This window comes from Lutra lutra, chromosome 7 (assembly GCF_902655055.1).
Source record: "Lutra lutra chromosome 7, mLutLut1.2, whole genome shotgun sequence".
Taxonomy (NCBI): domain Eukaryota; kingdom Metazoa; phylum Chordata; class Mammalia; order Carnivora; family Mustelidae; genus Lutra; species Lutra lutra.
Window position 1 is genome coordinate 24089070 of NC_062284.1, and position 18806 is coordinate 24107875.

The window sequence follows — 18806 nt, forward strand, 5'->3', positions numbered from 1 at the left end:
TCAGGGGACATAAGAGAGGTGACAATTTCCAGGAGTAAACACACTCCAGGGAAGGCAAGTAGTTCTTGGACCTCTGTGGACAGTGAGCCCACTGGGTAAGCAACCAATTTTCTGCAACGCACCCTGGAAATCCAGCTGTGTTCAGTAAGTGCTTATTGAGGGCCTTTTGTATTTAGAAAAGTGAGACAAGAAAAAGGAAGACTGAGAAGACACAGTTATTAGCTCCTGAACAAATGGCAGCAGCTGAACATACAATCACAGGAAGTCACAGATTAGGATGTGCAAAAGCATTACAGGCTATGAAGAGGGAGAGATTTGCTTCTGGGGTGGGGTTGGGAATGGTAGTAAATGAGGTGGGGCTGGAAGAGGATGTGAAATCTCATTCTACAAACACTCTGGGTTCCCTTGTGCTAGCACCAGGCACTACTAAGGTAAACTGGAGTAAGCACAACTACCCTGGCTCCCCCACTGAAGGCAGCTATGGCAGAAGAACAGAGAAGTCATAGGGCAACTCTTTGAGGACTTTGAAAATAAACAGAAGCTGTTGCATTGGGGAGGAAGACTAGTGTTCTAAGTACACTGGACAGGTGGGTGAATTTTCCATTTTCCCTCTGGTCTGTACCCAAGCATCATAAAATCTAGAAGTAGGAGCCAAGGCAGGGACAGAGAGAGCTCCAGGAGAAACCCCAACCTCTACCCCCTATCCCTGCCCCAGCTGGAGTGGAAAAGAGAACTCCCAATGCACAGAGAAGATAGGGGAAATCCCAGTTTTATTTACGTTTTCTCTATTCTCTGGATTCCAGCCCCAGGTAATTTTGCTATCGTGGCAGCAGGACTATCTGTTGCCAAAGACTTTATTAGAGAAGGAAATATTAGAGAAGGTTCTGAGGTGGTAAGATAACTTCTGCCTTTTTCTCTCTGTCCTACCACCACTTGGTCTTGGATGGAGGTGTTGGGGCAGAAGTACAAAGTAGAGCAAGGTAACTCAAACCCAGCTTTCTGGCCAGAGAACTGGAAAGGGGAGTCCCAGAGAACCAGAAAGTACTTAAAAAAAAAAAAAAATGGTGAAGAGGGAAGAGCTTGGCCAGCTGACCCCATAGCATGGCTTATTAATTCCTGAACTCACCCACAAACCATGCACACATAGACATAATCCTAAATGGCATAACAAAGACTCTTGAGACTTGAACTAGGGATAGACTGCCACCCAAGTTCCCAACTTTTATTAAGGGGTGGGAAAAATGTGAGATAGAGTCTAACAGCTTGGTAAAGGCTACACAAAACTGACATCAAAACCACCACCCAGAGGCTGTTCAGAGCTTGGAGCCTGAATCTAAGAGGGCTGATTACCTGCCTTGAATATATCCACATTCTTCACAGAATTTTAAAATAACCAGTGTCATTCAAAATGCCTACAATACAACCCCAAATTCATCAGCATGCAAAGAAGCAGGAAATTCTCAATGCATGTGAAAAAAGACAGTCAACAAAAGCCAAAGCGAAGATGTCACAGATACCAGAATTATTTGAGAAAGACTATGAAACATCTATTATAAAAATGCTCTATCTAATAAGAGTGGACATTCTAAAAATGAATAGAAAGAAAGTCTCACAAAAAAGACAAGATATAAAGAAGAACCAATAGAAATTTTAGAACCCCCCCCAAACAAAACAAAACAAAACCCTAAAAATGTCTTAACCAAAATAAGCAGCTCACTGGTTTCTAAGTAATTTATGTAGATATTCCGTCCTCAAGGAGGGGAAATAGAACTCCACACTTTGAGTGTGAACTGTGCATAGTCCCTTCCTTCCAACGAGTACAATATGGAAAGGAGTAAAAATAATTGGCTTACAGTGGAGAAACCTGACAAACATAAAACCAACAGTGGTAAATCATGTTGATAGAATGTACCTTTTAATATGATGTGATAAAATGATGAAAATGGCACTTTAGGCACTTTTAGAAAAACACCAGACCAATCCCCATATAAGGGTATTCTTTAAAATAACTGATTAGTACTCTCAAGTCATCAAAAAGAGAAAATTTAAGAAACTGTTACAGCTAGTAAGAGCCCAAGGAAACATGACAGTTAAATATAATGTGATATTCTGTATGAGATCCTGGAACACAAAAAGGACATTAGGTAAAAATTAAGACAATCTGAATATAGCATAGATTTTATTTTATTTATTTATTATTATTATTAGAGGTGGAGGAAGTATTATTATTATTATTATCTCATGCAGGCTCCATGCCCAGCACAGAGCCCAATGTGGGGCTCAATCCCACATCCCTGAGATCATGACCTGAGCCAAAATCAAGAGTCGGATGCTTAATCTTGGACCACCTAGGCATCCTAAGTATAGATTTTTTTTTTAAGATTTTTATTTATTTACTTGATAGACAGAGATCACAAGTAGGCAGAGAGGCAGGCAGAGAGAGAGGAGGAAGCAGGCTCCCTGCTGAGCAGGGAGCCTGATGTGGGGCTCAATTCCAGGACCCTGGGATCATGACCCAAGCCAAAGGCAGAAGCCTTAACCCACTGAGCCACCCAGGCGCTCCCCAAGTATAGATTTTAGTAAGTAATAACATGTCAATTCATTGATTACTGTTAAAGATGTTAATAACAGAAAAATTTTGGTGTGGATTATTTGGGAACTTTCAATACTATCTTTCCAATTTTTCTATAAATTTAAATTTATTTTTTAAAACATCACTAAATAGCCCAACAGCAGAAAGGAGATAACAGAAGAAAAAGTCAGTGAACTCAAAGATCAATAGAAATTAACCAATTTTACCAAGAGAAAAAGAAAAATTTAAAAAAATGAGGACAGCCTCAGGGAGCCTTGAGACAAACCAGAAGACCTGACGTTCATGTCATCAGTCTTCCAGAAGAAGAGGAGCAATTGCAGTGTAGAAAAAAATGTCTGAAGAAATTAAAAATGGCTAAAAAGTTGCCAAATTTAGTGAAAGACATAACCCCACAGATTCAAGTAGCTCAGCAAATCCCAGAGTATCAATCTGAAAAACTCTGTGCCTAAACACACCATAAACAAACTGCTTAGAGGCAAAATCAATCAATCAATCAATCAATCAAAACATCCAGATAAAAATGGTGCATTAGCTATAGGGTAACAATGATTTGGATGACTGTTGATTTCACCTAGAAACCATGGTGAAATAAACACATTCTCTGAACAAAGGAAAGTAAGAGAATCTGTTGGCAGTAGACCTACTTTAAAGGAATTGCTGAAGGAAGTTTTTCAGACAAGAGGAAAAAAAATGCCACAAGGATGCTTTTAACCCTGGAGACAAAAGAAGTGTGACAGAAATTGTCAATATTCACATAAATAAAATGGGCTATTCTTTCCCTTTTGACATCTTTAAAGTATGCTTTTTGATTGAAAGCAAAAATTATCTGACAAGGATTTCCATCTCTGTAGCTTTCATATAGAAGATGCCTACAAAGTAAAGAGGTAAAGGGACACATGGTGTGACAAGACTTCATTCTACTTGAAGTAGCAAAATACTGATTGTACTGATGACTTAAGAATGCATATTGTATTCTCTAAGAAAAAAAAAAGAAGCTAAAAACCCAAGTAAAATGATGTTATCAAAGAAATGAGATATATTAAAATGGAATACTAAAAAATGTTTTAAGTAACCCAAAGGAAGGCAGGAAAGGGAATGGAGGAACTGAAAACAGAAAGAATAATCAGGGAAAAAAAAAAAAAGAAAACTACCATATTAAGACTTCTAAACTCCATAGGGCAGCATGATACTGATGAAGGGACAGACACGCAGGTCAGTGCAACAGAATAGAATGTCCAGAAATAAATCTTAAAAAACATGACCAACTGATTTTCCACAAGGGTGTAAAGACGATTCAGTGGAAAAAAAAAGGCTTTTCAACAAATGGTGCTGGATTAGTGAGCTATATGCAGAAGAATGAAGTTTGACCTGAACCTTATACAAAATTCCACATAAAATGGAATATGTCTAAAGGTATAGTAATAAACTACAAAGCTTTTCGAAGAATACATAGGAATAATCTTTGTGGCTAGACACATCTTAAATGTAACAGCTAAATGATAATCCATAAAAGAAAAAGAAAAAGAAAAAAAAGAATCAGACCTCATCATATAGTTCAAAAAGATGTTTCAAGTGGGAGGTCACGCAAGGAATCAGAGCTCAGGCCAGGTTTATGAGAAGTAGATACTCCCTACATACTTGGGAGATTTAAATAGATAAATGTGACTGGATGAAAAGTCTAGGTGCCCAGCGAAGCGTCCGCAAGACGACCCATCCCATCCTGAGTATATCAGTGCTGAACGGACTGGTATGCTGCCTTGTGTGACTCATGAAACAATTCTCCAATATTGTTGACATGAATATGTCAGGGAAAATCAGATTTAACTTTGCATTAATAAAGTCCAGAGATGCATCCCTTAGAAATTAAGAAATCCCATCAAATCCCACATCCTTCTAGGCAATGGTAAGAAACATGCAAGGAACCCAACACAGATGTAAACACAGAGGTAGAGGGCAAAGAAATGGAAGGCATTCCTGTTGCATGAGGCTAGGTGGGTATGAAGCTGCCCCAGGCAGAGCACGGCTTCCTAGAACCTACATACCTGGGACTCAGCATTCAGGGTGATGACTTCCTCGTCATGGTCCAGCAGTTTGCAGGCGTATGCGATGTTAATGGCTGTTTCTTGTTTGTCACCAGTGAGAACCCAAATCTGCAGGCCTGCTTGACGCAATTTAGCAATGGTTTCTGGGACTCCATCTTGCAGGCGATCTTCAATCCCAGTGGCACCTGGTCAAACGTGCAAGTGTAGGTGAGCCCTCTCCGCACATGCCCTCAGACCCTGATGGGGCACAGATGCCACTGCCAACATACCAGTGATGCTAGCATGACCCCATAGACTGGGACCTGCTTAACATAATTCTCTGTACTTACGATAAAGCACTTCCAATGCTTCCTAACAGGCAGCTAATTTTTAACGTAACAGATAACTTGGAAACAAAGCTTGTGGGGAGATGGTAGGAATGACCATATTCAGAAGGATGAAAAAGTTTTAAAAATTATCCATGACATCCACAAGCTATGCTCTCAGCAGTGTTTACTGTGAGCTCCCTAAGCAGACCACACAAGCCCATTATTTCTCAAAAGCAACATTACCCAGAATATACCTTTTCCACAAACATAATTAATAAGCAGTGGGTCTCCCTACACAATCTTCTGTACATTGGGACACATTTTCTACCCAGTGCAGAAAGGTGCTTTCCAGGTCACCCTCAGTTTTTTTCCTATTGCCAACTTAATGAGATGGTCTCTATCTTCCCTCTGGAAGTACAGCACTGACCGAGGACACCTCACTGGCCCTGCCCTTCTCTTTTATGTCACACTGTTCGCTGTGCTGAGAGGCTGATACAGGCTGAATGTGTCCCCTTACCTCCATAATTCATAGATTGAAGCCCTAACCCTCACTGTGATGGCATCAGGTGGGAAGGTGGAATACTCATGAATGAGGTTAATGCCCTTAAAATAAGGGACATAAGAGAGATGATCTCCCTCCACCATTCAAGAAGGAATGATACAGAAGGAAGATAGCCATCTGCAAGCCAGGAAGAGAGTCCTTTAATGAACCAAACTGGCTGCCACTTTGATATGGAACTTCCAGCCTCCATAACTATGAGAAATCAATGTCTGCTGTTTAAGCTGTCCAGTCTGTGGTACTTTGCTATGACAGCCTGAATGGCTAAAATAGACACCACTTTCCTTTCTCCTCCTAGAACAGATGAGTAGGCAGGTGTAGGGAGGGTGGAGTCATATACATGTGCATGAATATAATACATGTACAAAAAGCATGCATTTCTTAAGTATATCCTATCATGCACTTTCACAAATCACACGCCTGTTGGACCAGCTCTGCAGAAGCCCCCTCAAGGGTAAGTGGCAGTCTTCTCTCTTACATCTCATGCAGCCTGTGCAGTGTGTTGGACCTGGGCCTACCTTTTATTTGAATGCACCAGAAGGCTAAGTGGGAACAGAAGGCTAAGGGCCCAGAAAAGGAGGACGAGATATTGCACCCAAGCTGCCCTCAGCTCTGAATCACAGAGTCCTCAAGGGAAGGACGAGGCAGGGGTGTAGGGCTCAAAGTCTGCTTAGGAATAAAACCATGTTGTGCTCCATGTTCATTGTGAACATATTTTTGATAACCCAGGTACTGGAAGGCCATCTGGTCTTGGCCCTTCTCCCATCCCCCAGACCCCTGGTTCTAGGACGGAAAGAAAGGGTATGCTCTAGGTCTCTGGCTCCCTATTTTCACCATCCAACAGAGCTGATATCTACGAAGGGATCCTAAGTATCACTTATGTTGTGGCACATTCCCGGATATCCAAGGAAAGGGGGAGGGATGATCACGTCTGTCTCCATGTACTCAAAATGTCTTATTCAGGGGCACCTGGGTGGTATAGTTGGTTAAGTATCCAACTCTTGGTTTTGGCTCAGGTCATGAACTCAGGGTCCTGAGATCAAGCCCCGCATCATTGGGCCCCTGTGCTCAGCACAGAGCCTCATTAGAGTTTGTCTCTCCATCTGCCCCTCCCCCCGTGTGTGCTCTCTCTCTCTCTCTAAAAAAAATCTTGTTCATACTTAATAACAACAATGGTTATGGAATAATCATAATGATGGCTAACCCTGATGAATTATTAAATGCCAGGCAAAAGTTTCTGCAACATCCCTAACATGTGAGTACTACAATTATCCCCACCATACAGATGTGGGAAACAAAGGTGAGAGAGATTAGGTAGCAATGCAAGGGCTACAGTGTTCCATACACAGTATGTCTCATGCTCCAAACCTCTGACCTGTACGGCTGCTCTAGGAGAACTTCAACTGTGGAACACAGCTTTGTGTGTAATTCAGCCAGTTACCCACCCTTCACTAGACAGCAACTTCCTAGAGGGGCCTTGTAACTCCCCTTGTAACCTTTGTATACTGGCTGCTCAGCCAGAGCTCCTTGATAAATGTCCTCTGAGGAAAAAAAAAAAAAAAGCAAGGACGGACTCAGAGATAAATTCAGTCCTTCGGGGAAAACCTAACACCTTGAAAATAAAGCACCTTCATTTCAGGAGCTAACTGGCCAAACTAATGGGCCCTGACTGGGTTGCTGATCCTAACCTCTATGTGCAGCTTCGAATCAAACATAGAATATTATTGAACTCAGAAAGAGAATTATGTAAAGTATGTCTATCTCAGCATGAAATATGGCTGGGGATAAAGAGTATCTGAGAATAAAGTATTTGAGCTGAGAATAAGGATAAATCTCAGGGAACAGTCCTTTAAAAATTACCTGGAAGCGCAGTGGTCTTTCTTCAGCTCTTTAAGGTAGCTTATTAGCAATAGAATCTACGCAACTTAGAGTAAATGCCACCTCTCTACAGCCTGAGCCTTAGGAGGGCCTGGCATTTTGAGTGTTATAACAGGGTAGGTAGTAGGGTTCAAGCTAGTGCCACCATGTTTCACTGTGAACAAATGTCAGGTGGCCTTTCATGCGAGGGGAGTTCCAGGTGACATCTGGAAAAACAAACAGGAACGCCAGGGAAAGGGAACAGAATGTTGTCCTTTGAATTAAGGTTCTTGGCCAGAACAGTATGGAAAAGGAAATTTTAAGCACACAGTATAAGTGACCCTTCTTTTGTAGTTCTCTGATGTTATTTAATATAAGAACCTAAATGAATATATTTAGAAGCAGTATTTGGCTGTGGGCTTATTAAAAATATAAATGGCTTGGGGCGCTCAGTGGGTTAAGCATCTGCCTTCGGCTCAGGTCATGATCTCAGGGTCCTAGGATCGAGCCCTATATCAGGCTCTCTGCTCAGGGGGGAGCTTGCTTCCCTCTCTCTCTGTCAAATAAATAAATAACATCTTTAAAATATATATATATAAATGGCTTACTTTACATTTCTTAAAAATGAATCAGAGGAATTGGAGCACAGTGTCTGTGGATAAAGCTGTAGTGCACACTAAGGTGGTGGTTCTCCTATTCTCCAGCTCAGGCTGGCTCATCATCTGAACCGTAAATAGCCCAGGCTGCAGGAGATGCTAAGTGTTTAACAATCAGCTAGCAGGAGGGAAGCTGATTTGTTGCAATTTCCCATTTCTGTAGTACAAACACGCCCACCTTGGCTGATGTCAAACTACCAACAGCATCAAAAAGCTATGCAAAAATTCCTGAAAATTATGCGAAACAACAAAAGGTGACTGCAAAATTACTGAAAATGTATGGAGAGGCCCTCCCCAGCAGGCATCACCAGACTCCAGCACACTGATGGTGCCCACTGTGGGCACTCCAGTAGTTCCTTCACTGACTCACCTCAGAGCCATCTGACACACCCCTGGAGATAAGCATCCACTCAGGATGACAGCAGAATGTGGCTGAATCAAGATTCTGAAAAATTCTACTATCCCAGCCCCAACAGAAAAAAAAACTGGAATAGGGATAAGTAAAAAACCTTACTTTTAGATGCTTACATAGTTGCCCAAGCAAAAATATCAGAATCCAAGCTAGAAAGCAATTCCCCATATGTGAAGGCAGTAACCTCTGACTCATCACCATGGGCTGCTGAATACTAGACCCTGTGCTTGGACCTCATTAGTGCTTCACTTGGCACCCCCTTTGTTCATCCCCGCAGGATTATTACCCGACAGCCAAGGAGACTGGGATGCCAAAAAGACAGTGTCACTTGCCCAGGGTCTTATGGTCACTAGGGGACAGAGCCAGAACTGGACAATCAAGCCAAGGCTTGTAGACTCTGAAAGAAGGAAAAGTAGGGGTGCCTAAAAATATAGGTGGACAGCATAGGGACTCACAGCCAAGTCCTCAAACAGTTAAGGTCTCACCCTGTGGAAAAGGGAAGAGATTCCATCTGCCTTGCTCCACAGAGTGGGACCAGTGCCCACCGGAAGAAAGGACTGGGGAAGCAAATTTTACTCCATTCAAGAGTCAGAGCTCTCCAGGGAGAGTGCCCTGCAGTGAAGGGACAGAGAAGTAAGACAGGTAAAACCTGTCTATGGGCCAGGAAGACCAGCAGGAACCCCTGCCTATCCCACAGGTATGATCAACAGTGTCTTCTGGAGAAGTATGTTCTAGATATGAATAGTCCTAGTGCAGTAAATCAAAACCTGGCAGGCTAGAAAAAGTACAGCTGTCTTCCAAATGTTTCATTTAATCACCCCCCACACCCCGCCCAGGAATACTGCTCATGAGGTGTTTGCGCATCTAGATCTTGGGGCTTTTTTGAGCAGTGCTTGCCTGCCTATAAAACAGCACAGGCAAAAAAGAATATTATATGAAGTGTGTCTGTTATGCTATGGAACATATTAATCATTATATTAGATATGCATATACAGATATATAGGTAGCCCAACTCCTTCATCCAGGGAGCAAGACCAAATGAATTACAGCCTTTCTATATCAAATGAAGAGGGATGAACTCCAGGTTCTCCATGCCCCAGATATACCATCTGACTATTGGAACCACGGGATGGGCTGTGTACTGATCACAATCCATTCCTGGTGTGGTCACAGAGAGCACATAACAAAGACTCAGCTAATTTAATACAAACTTAATATTAAATATTTTAAATATTAAAATAAATATTCTTATATATACTAATATGACCACAGTAGCAAATGGGCACATTTTAGCAAAAATGAGCTCGTTTTCTTTTCATCCAAATTGAATCTATGAAACATTCATAAGATGTAAAGTGCAGCCATTTCTGGAGTCCAACAGTTTCTTTTTGTGTAACGGGTAGGAGGTGGAGTGAGCCTCATCTCTATTTTTGGTGGGAAAGCAGGGTTTAGGGGGAGGCAAGTCAGGTGTCAGTGGGTGCCTGGTGGACACATGGAATATCACAGAGACAGGCTGTAGTGTGAATGTTCTATCAGGGGTGGCTGGGCCTGGGGGCCGTGCTAGCATCAGACCAGGCAGCTTCTGAACCACGCCCGGCAGGTGTAGAGCTGCCAGTGACTACAGCCATGTCAGGACCCCATCCAGGACTGTCTCTGCAAATTCCACACTGCTTGGTGCAACTCTTGCCCATGTGCATAATTACCCAACAGATGCAAATTCGTTTCCAGGCGAATGGCAGACTGGAAAAGCAGCTCCTCGCGGTTGTCCAGGGAAGATTCTGCTTCTAAGTGGCTTTGCAACCAACAGGCATACTCTTCTTCACTCAGAACCTACGTGAGACACACTGGTGAGTGCCGCGCAGGCGCCGAGCACCGTGAGGGTGGTGGTCAGCACCCGTACTCCTGTGGCGGTGGCGCCCACTCACCCTCTTGGCGATGCACAAGGTGCGCAGGCCTTCCACGGCATACAGGTTGAGGTAATTCTGAGTCTTGCTTCGGATTTTCTTTTGATGCCTTCCTCTGGCGTCATCTAGGTTGGGGTAGAAGCAGAAATACAGGTAAGAACAAACAACAGAATCCAGCGGTTGGTGGACCGCTCCACAAACCTCAGGCAGCTTTTGCATGGTGTTGAAACAACTTTGCACGTGCAGCCCACAAGAGAGGCCAGCACCGTCCCAGAGGCTCCAGCCCGGAAGCTCCTCTCCCCTAGCTTCCGGCTAGCTTTCCATGAAAACAGCCATGTTTTGGAGGCCTGAAAGTAGTTATACTCAGAGACACGGAAAGCAGAACAGGGGTGCCAGGGGTGGAGGCAGGGGGAGACAAGAGGAATTGTCCAGTGGGTAAAGAGTTTGCTTTGCAAGGTAAAGTTCTGGAGATCTGTTGACCAGCTGTGTGAATCCACTTAACACTACTGTATTGAGATGGTAAATTTTAGGTCATGTGAGGTTTTTTTTTTTTTTTTACCGCAATTACAAAGAAAAAGCTAAGTCCACTAGTAAGAGTTCTCTAAACACACACCCCTTTCTGCTTCCTTGTAGACACAGCTGAGTAGACTTACTGCTTAATTAACAAACTTCAGAAGTGCTGACTCAGAGCCTCACCCGACTGTGGCATCCACGACAAGCTGACACACACTTTCCCAAGTCGGCCATTTCCATGGGTCGCCAATTATGTGTGGAAAGGCATAACGCACGTTGGTTTGTGCATGATGAAAGTATATGATGCCTGGGTCTCAGGGCCAGTGCTCTAGCTGGCTGCATTTAGAATTGCATTTTGTTGCAGTGCCTTAAGCAGGAATGTCACAAGAGCATTCTTCCCCTGTGACTTACTCCCACAACCTCCAGTAAGAGACACATGTGGAGCCCTCCACACCACTAGATTCGCCCCGGGTCTATGTTATCACGTGTAAGTAGTATACACGTTTCACATAAAATTTAAAGGAAAGCTGTTATTTTAAAAAGAACCACATCATATTTCTGACTGTTATTAATGACATTTGTTGAAATGAGACGCTCATATAAACAAAGAATTATTTGAGATTTTATTTACTTGTCAGAGAGAGAAAGAGAGAGAGAGAGCACAAGCAGGGGGAGTGGCAGGCTCCCTGATGAGCAAGGAGCCTGACACAGGACTCAATCCCCAAACCCTGGGATCATGACCTGAGCAGAAGGCAAACGCTTAACTGGCCGAGCCACCCAGGTGTCCCTAAACAAAGCTTTATTAGGAGTGATCCGGTGGTGTCCATTGGCCCAGGAGGTGGATGTAAACAAAGGTACATACTCTTCCGGTTTGTGAAAAATTGTCCTTTAATAGGAAGTGCAGTTTCTATCCCCAGAACACCAGTAGTATTACCAGACAGAATATAAGATGTGCAAATATCACATAAGACATACTTTTACTAAAAATATTATGTTTTTCATCTGAAATTCAAATTTTACTCAGCATTCAATATATTTTGTTTGCTAAATATGGCAACTCTACTTCCACCCTGGTCTAAAACAGGCTGTCTACAACCTGAGTCAGGTCCTGGGCAAACTGGATCTGGGAGAAACACTTTCACCTCTCAGACATGTGTTCTCCATAGAGAAGATAGCACCCCCAAGGGCCTAAAACATTGGTTCTGGGGCAAAAAAAAAAAAAAAAAGCCCAGAAACAATTTTAATTATATACCTAAAACATACTTAGGCACAGATATATAGACAGTACATAAACAAATATACAGCATATCTGTGGCATTAAAATGTCACAGGGAGATAATTTAAAAATGTCTAAAAAGGCTCCTTAAAGGAGCATTAATGAAAAAAAGAGAGAGGGGAAACACTGCCCTTGATTGATTTGCTTTAGGAATTTAAGTTTCCTGAAAAAATGACACTCAAAAGATGACATCTTAATTTTGACTACCATTTTACTCCTGATATTGTAGTAACAATTCTCAGAAGGGGATAATAACAGTATTCCAGATGCTGACTATTATTCGAGCAAAGACGCATCTATCTGAGGGCCTTTGGAATTAGAATAATAACAATATGGTACTTTGGTTCTCCAGAGATGGGAGGGGAAGACTGCACTCTAGGAAAGCAGCAGCGTGCAGGGGCTGAGACTGAACACTTGGTCAAAACAAACCTGATGAGCTAGAGGAAGCAGGCCAGGCAGCTCAGCATGCTGGGTGCCCTGGATGAGTTGTGTGATCCCATAGGCAGCAATGCAGAGCTGCTCTGTACAGGGCCACTCACAGCAGAGCCTGGGTCAGAGCCCACCCTGCCCTTCAGGGAGAGAAGCAGCGACTGCCCTGCCTCATCCCCTCACTCCTCCAGACTTGCAGACACAGCCTGCTCTGCCACTTGAGGTAAGACCTTGTTTCTGATTCTTACTTGACCTCTCCCTTGTAGTTTCCCACCACACCAGTGATTGCACAGTCACTGGGAAGAGCCAATGTTAGGATTTGTAGGATTGGTTCTTTGTGAATGCTGGGATATGTCTATATTCTGATGGAGGGGCCAAGATGGTAGAAAGAACTCAAGCTCAAAGTGGATGAGCACCGAGGAGCTGGGGGCACCTGCAAAGAGTGTATTGGGCAATGTCCTCAAAAGCAAACCCATGGACCCCCAGAGTTATGTGGTCAGCCTGGCTCTTCTGCACTCATCTCAGACTACAGGCATCCTAACAATCCCATTGTATTTTAAGTGATACTCACGCAATATCAGCCTCTTCTTTCTGATATTCTACAAGCAACGCAGATCCCATGGGCTTTTCTATTTAAGGTAGTAGGAAGAATTCTGTGTCTGCAACACAGCTGCCTGGGTCATGAGCAACATCATGGGCAGAAGTGGAACCAATGCTATCCAGAGCCTTCTGATGGGTGGTGGCAGCCTGAGGAGCCCACAGAGAAGGTCCCTGCAGCCACATCTGGGTGCTGGTTGGGGAAGGATTGGGAGGGTATGCAAAGTGTCAAACAGTAACAGCTCCCATCCATCTTTAAAAATGACTCCCACATCACTGACCTCAAAATGCAGAAGGAGTGAAAGGAAGCCTACTCTGGCTCTGGCTGAGCAGTACAGTTGGACACTGCAGCAGAGTCCCTACCAGAGCATGCCTGGCAATGCTCTGAGGACATTCTCAGAGGAAAATGGCCACTCTGACTCATGATTCTGACATGTGGTCTAAAATGCTCAAAGTGGTATTTCCATTTCTTCTATACTTGAGTCAAATTTATTTCTCTTATAGGGAGATTCATCTTGGCCAGGTGGTAGAACAAGAAGGTGAATTCCCTTCCTTGTTCATGCATGCATTTACTGATTTACTCAATAGCAGGAGTGTGTGAGGCCCATGCTAGGTGGTGGGCTACTCTCCATAGTCTGGTGTCCAGAGTCCGGAGTCTGGAGCAGTCTGGGTGTTTGTGTTTTAAACAGCACACCACGTGGCAACTGGACCACACCTCAAGCAAGTGAATCTTAAGGGGAAGGAACCAGAGAAAAGGGAAAGGGACCTAAACTTGTACTCTGTACTTAACATCAGACCAGACACTGTGCTAGGGGCTTGGACAGGGGCTTCTTATGAGGTCCACATCCTAATTTCCTTTGTGTGGAGGGGAAACAGAGGCAAACAACATTAAGTGACTTACTCAGGGTCATTCTAGCCCGTAAATGTAGACCTGGGATTTGAACAGATGTCTGTAGGTACCGGAGTGGGGTGGAGTCTCTGCTTTCTACCTGATCCCACACAATGTCCAAGACACAGTCCCGTCCTAAGAACACAACACACTCTAACACAGTCACATCCAAAATCAGCATAGTCTCCGCTTCTCTTTTTTTGGTAAAAGTGTCAAATCTCTTTGAAAAAAGGTCTTAAAGATCTGAAGGAATCCAGAGGATAATACTTGTGTGCCTACCTCATTTTATCACCAGCACACAGGCACAGCGACTTGGCTATAATGGCTCTGGTGAAGTGCTCTGCAAGTCTGCTCCTCTCCACACCCAACCACCCCATAAAGTAGAAGTTGAATAGTTCCAGGGTGTCACCAGTGGATATCTTCAAAGTGACCTCCCAAGGTGACAGCTCCTCTCTTGAGAACCCAATGGGGTCTTGGAACCTCCTGAATCTTAAGTTGCTGGATGTCTACATGTAGCTCTTCCCCGTCCCAACCTATCTGACCTGCACACTGCTTGGAAATTCCCAGAGTAAGGTGAAGAGCTACACAAATGGTTTATTTTTAATTTGTCCCTCTTAATACCATGGTTTGAGCAATGTGTAACTAGAGCAATGTCATCCTTTTAAGTGTCTCTTTCATGGTGGAAAAGATAGAAGGCTTTGCTTCTTAGCTATAGTTATCTAGATATGGGTAATAATTTCCTTCCAGAGACCTGCAGGAGATGGACAGTAGCAGAGGAGGTGAGCACAAGAGCAAAGCTACATTGGGGATGCAGGATTAGGTGGAGGGGGCTACGAGGCTCCCCAGCCTGCATAGAGTCTCCCAGCAAACAAACCCTCCACCCTGACCTTGAAGTTGACTATAAGTGGTAGGAGTTGTTTGTTTGCACTTTGTCTAGAAATTTGAGGCTGCTTCCTCATTTAAAAGAGTGATCTTCCAGCAAAGTACAAGTGTGGTGACTGCTGCAGCTTTCTTGGTTGCTCTTTTGTCCCTTGGACAGCTCAGTACAGTCTCTGGTCCTCTCTGTATGGGGGTTGCTACTTGCCACCCTGTCCTACCATCCTACCCTTGTTTGTTTGTGCTACTCCAGGCCTTTTACCTTATACATGACTTGGTGTATGTGGTAAAATCTGAAATACAGTGGCCCATTAAATTATCTTTCATTAAAGGCTGTGGAATAGCACAAAGATGATTTTTTTTAACAGTAGAATTAAATCTGCCCAGATAATTGCCATAGCTGTTTTTCTTTTGTGCAGATACAAAATCAGATTTCAGAATAAAGGAGGCTTGTAAAATGTATTTGGAAGCTTTCCTTCCTCTTCTCTTTTTTAGAACAGTTTGAGAATAGGTATTACTTCTCCTGCAAAGGTTAGGCAGAATTCACCTATGAATCCATCTGGTCCTGGACTTTTATTTTTCCATAGTTTTTTTGATTACCAATTCAAATTTGCTACTATTAGTCTGTTCAGATTTTCTATTTCTTCTTGAAATAGAAACTTTTCTATTTCTATTTTCTATAGAAAATCTTTCTATTTCTTCTTCAATTTAAGAAGATTATACGTTGCTAGAATTTCATCTGTTTCTTCTAGGTTGTCCAATTTGTTGGCATATAAGTTTTTCGTATTTCTGTGTTATTAGTTTTTACTTCTCCTTTTTTGTTTCTGGTTTTGTTTATTGGGTTATTTTTTTATTGATGAACCTGGCTAAGGGTTTTATCAATTTTGTTTATCTTTTTCAAAAGAACAAGCTCTTTGTTTCAAATATTTTTTTTCCACTTTTTTGTTTGTTTGTTTTGTTTTGGTCTATATGTCATTTATTTTTGCTATGGTCTTTATTATTTCCTTCCTTCTACTCCTCTTGGTCTTTGTTCTTCTTTTACTAATTCCTTTAGGTGTAAGGTTACATTGTTGGAGCTTTTTCTTGTTTTTTTGAGGTAGGCCTCCATTGCTATGTATTTCCTTCTTATGGTTCCCTTTGCTGCATCCCATAGGTTTTGGACCACTGTATTTTCATTTTCTTTTCTTCTTTTTTTTTTTTTTTTTTGTATTTTCATTTTCATTTGTCTCCGTGTACTTTCTGGTTTCTTCTTAGGTTGCTTAGCATCATATTGTTTAGCGTCCACGTGTTTGTGTTTTCCTTCATTGTCTTTTTTTTTCCCCTCAGTAAATGGTGGGAAAATTGGACAGCCACATGCAGAAGAATGAAACTGGACTATCTTACATCATATACACAAATAAACTCAAAATGGATTAAAGACTTAAAATGGAGACCTGAAACCATAAAAATCCTAGAAGAGAACATAGGCAGTGATTTCTCTGACATTGGCCATAGCAACATTTTTCTAGCTATGTCTCCTGAAATAAAAACCCCCAAACAAACAAACAAAAAAACAAAACAAACAAGAACCCCAAACAAACAAAAAACCAAAACAAACAAAAAAACTATTGGGATTACATTAAAATAAAACCCTTCTACACAGCAAAGGAAACAATCAATGAAAGTAAAAGGCAACCTACAGAAAGACACAATGAGGAAAACTCTTGGAATGCAAAATCAGCCTATGAATCGGATTCTATGTCCACTCTAACATGGAACCTCTGGGGTGGAAAGGCAAATCCTGCCCTCTGGTAGGTTATCGCCATGAAAAGCTGTCCAAACTGTTTTCAGAGACATGTTTACAAACTGGGAGGCAACAGCTCTGCCAAGGGAAAAGGATTTCATCTGCAGCGATCCTCCAGGACACTTTCTCATAAGGAAGTGGGGCTGCACTTGGGAGCCAGGAGTCCTGTTCTGAGGCACTGAGATTACAGTGAAAGGATTATGGACGTAAAGTATTCTCTAGCTCCATCCCCAGAGCACTGGAAAGGCTGTACCCCACAGATAGGGCTTCACAGCAGGCCGTGCCTAGAGATGTTTCCAGGATACAAAAGACAGGGAGACTGTGGAGGTCAGGCAGCAGAGCCATCTTCCAGCAGCATCCTCACCATCCCACCTCTCCCCCCTGGAGGTCAGATGTGTAAGGCTTCACCCTCCAAATAGAGAGGAAGGGTGACCAGGTTTAGAAATGGGAACCTAGGCCATTGTAAGGCCCAGAAGCATGTGTATCTAGAAGGAGGTTCAAGCAAGCCCTTCTGGATAAATTTCCACTAACACCAGTGGTTTTCAAATTCCTCTTTTTTAATACAAAAGTTATATGGAACTCTGGTACACAAAAGAAACTGAGAGGGAGCAGCTCTGTGCGAAGGTGGGATAGACGGCAGTGGCTGAGCAGCCAGCAGCCTCCACCACCTAGGCTCTCACTGTGGCCTGAGGCAGCTCCACAACTGGGCTATAAACCATGACCTGGCTTCACAGCCGCCCTGGTCCAGGCAATCACAGAGTAGGAAAGAACACTCTGGAACATCTAGTCTAAAAGTTCTTAACTTTCATTGTCCAGATTTAAAATGATGCTAGGCCTCACCCCGAGTGACCCCCAACCCCACTGTTCTAAGGTGAGTTCAGGCACTGAAGCCCTCCATCCCCCACCCCTAGTGCATTCTAGTCCAAACTCCTCAAAGGAGGAAAGGGTGATCCAGAGAGGCAAATCTCTGATGGGCATTGCTTTAGAAAAAGCTTAATAAAAATCACTTTATCCATGAGAAGGGACTGAGGGACTGAGGGAAGGGGCTAATTTCTTGGGACTTCCACCTGGACCTGGGGGGTTGCTGCCCAGTGGAGGGGAGCTAGATACCTGAGGAGCAGGGGAGCAAGAGGTCCATGACCACTGAGTCAGCTCCTTTCGTGTAGACATTGATCTCATCGGTGAGTGGATGCCGGATCACCACTGACATTCTCTTGCGGATGGAGTCGAAGCCCAGTGTGTGCAGGAGCTCAAAGGTGAGCCTGCCCAGGTGGGGCAGTTCCACGGATACCTGGTCATGCAGCCGGTCCACCAGCGTGCAGTTGTAGGCCCGGGCAGCATACACAAGTGCTGCCTCGTCGGGGCTCTCTGCCTCATAGCGCAGCTCCCGTTCCTGCTCCTGCTCCTGCTCCTGCTCCAGCTCCAGCTTCTGCTCCTGGGCAGTGTGCTCTGGGGCCCAGCTTGCAGCCCCGCTGCTATAGCCATTGCTGGAGATGGCCGCGGCTGGCTGGCCTAGCCTTTCCTCCAGCTTGAACAGTGTGCTGTCATTGGGTAGGGTGGACAGAAAGTTGGACCCTGACTTGTGGGCGGCTTTGCTGGTGGCCAGGTTCCCGATGCTGCTGCAGCCTGAGGTCAGGCGGCTCGGTGAGAACCTCCGTAGGAAGTCTTCTATCGTCTTCACAGGGGACTTCACCTCAAATCTCACCCTCACCTGCAAGAGAAGCAGTTAGAAGACACGTGAGGTATATCCAGAGGCCTCACCCAAACTGCCACAGGGCACTCTCCCACTTTCCCAGTGGGGGCTCAGAGCACAGAGTTCCCATTTCCCAGATTTTGGAGCATAGGCTAGAAACTGCAACTAGAGCCAGCATTTCTTCCTTGAGACCATTCTTTGGCCTCTTCCATTTCACTTAAAAATTAGCAATATACATTCTTTTAGAATGATATCACCTGGGTAGCCAGATAGAGGCCTGGGACTGACCCAGGGAGTGTGTGGCTAGCGGTACCTGCTGGCTTTGAGATGATCCCCTCTTCTACCTGTCCCTACACTGCAGTGTCCCACTGCTTTGCAGAAAAGGTTCAGAAGAGTATACTTGTCACTACTGCCTGGCA

The 18806-nt window shown here is 43.7% G+C and overlaps 1 protein-coding gene across 4 annotated transcripts in view; it reads right to left on the bottom strand.

The window, feature by feature from the left end:
• The window catches only part of ATP10A (ATPase phospholipid transporting 10A (putative)), a 182925-nt gene that overhangs the window by 15346 nt on the left and 148773 nt on the right, over positions 1 to 18806 (bottom strand). For all 4 annotated transcript variants that reach the window (XM_047737380.1, XM_047737381.1, XM_047737379.1 and 1 more), the window contains 4 exons: positions 17805 to 18405; positions 10353 to 10456; positions 10131 to 10257; positions 4636 to 4820 (listed from right to left, as the gene is read on the bottom strand). In XM_047737380.1, coding sequence (XP_047593336.1) covers positions 4636 to 4820; positions 10131 to 10257; positions 10353 to 10456; positions 17805 to 18405 — 1017 coding nt within the window. The remainder of the gene's footprint in view (positions 1 to 4635; positions 4821 to 10130; positions 10258 to 10352; positions 10457 to 17804; positions 18406 to 18806) is intronic.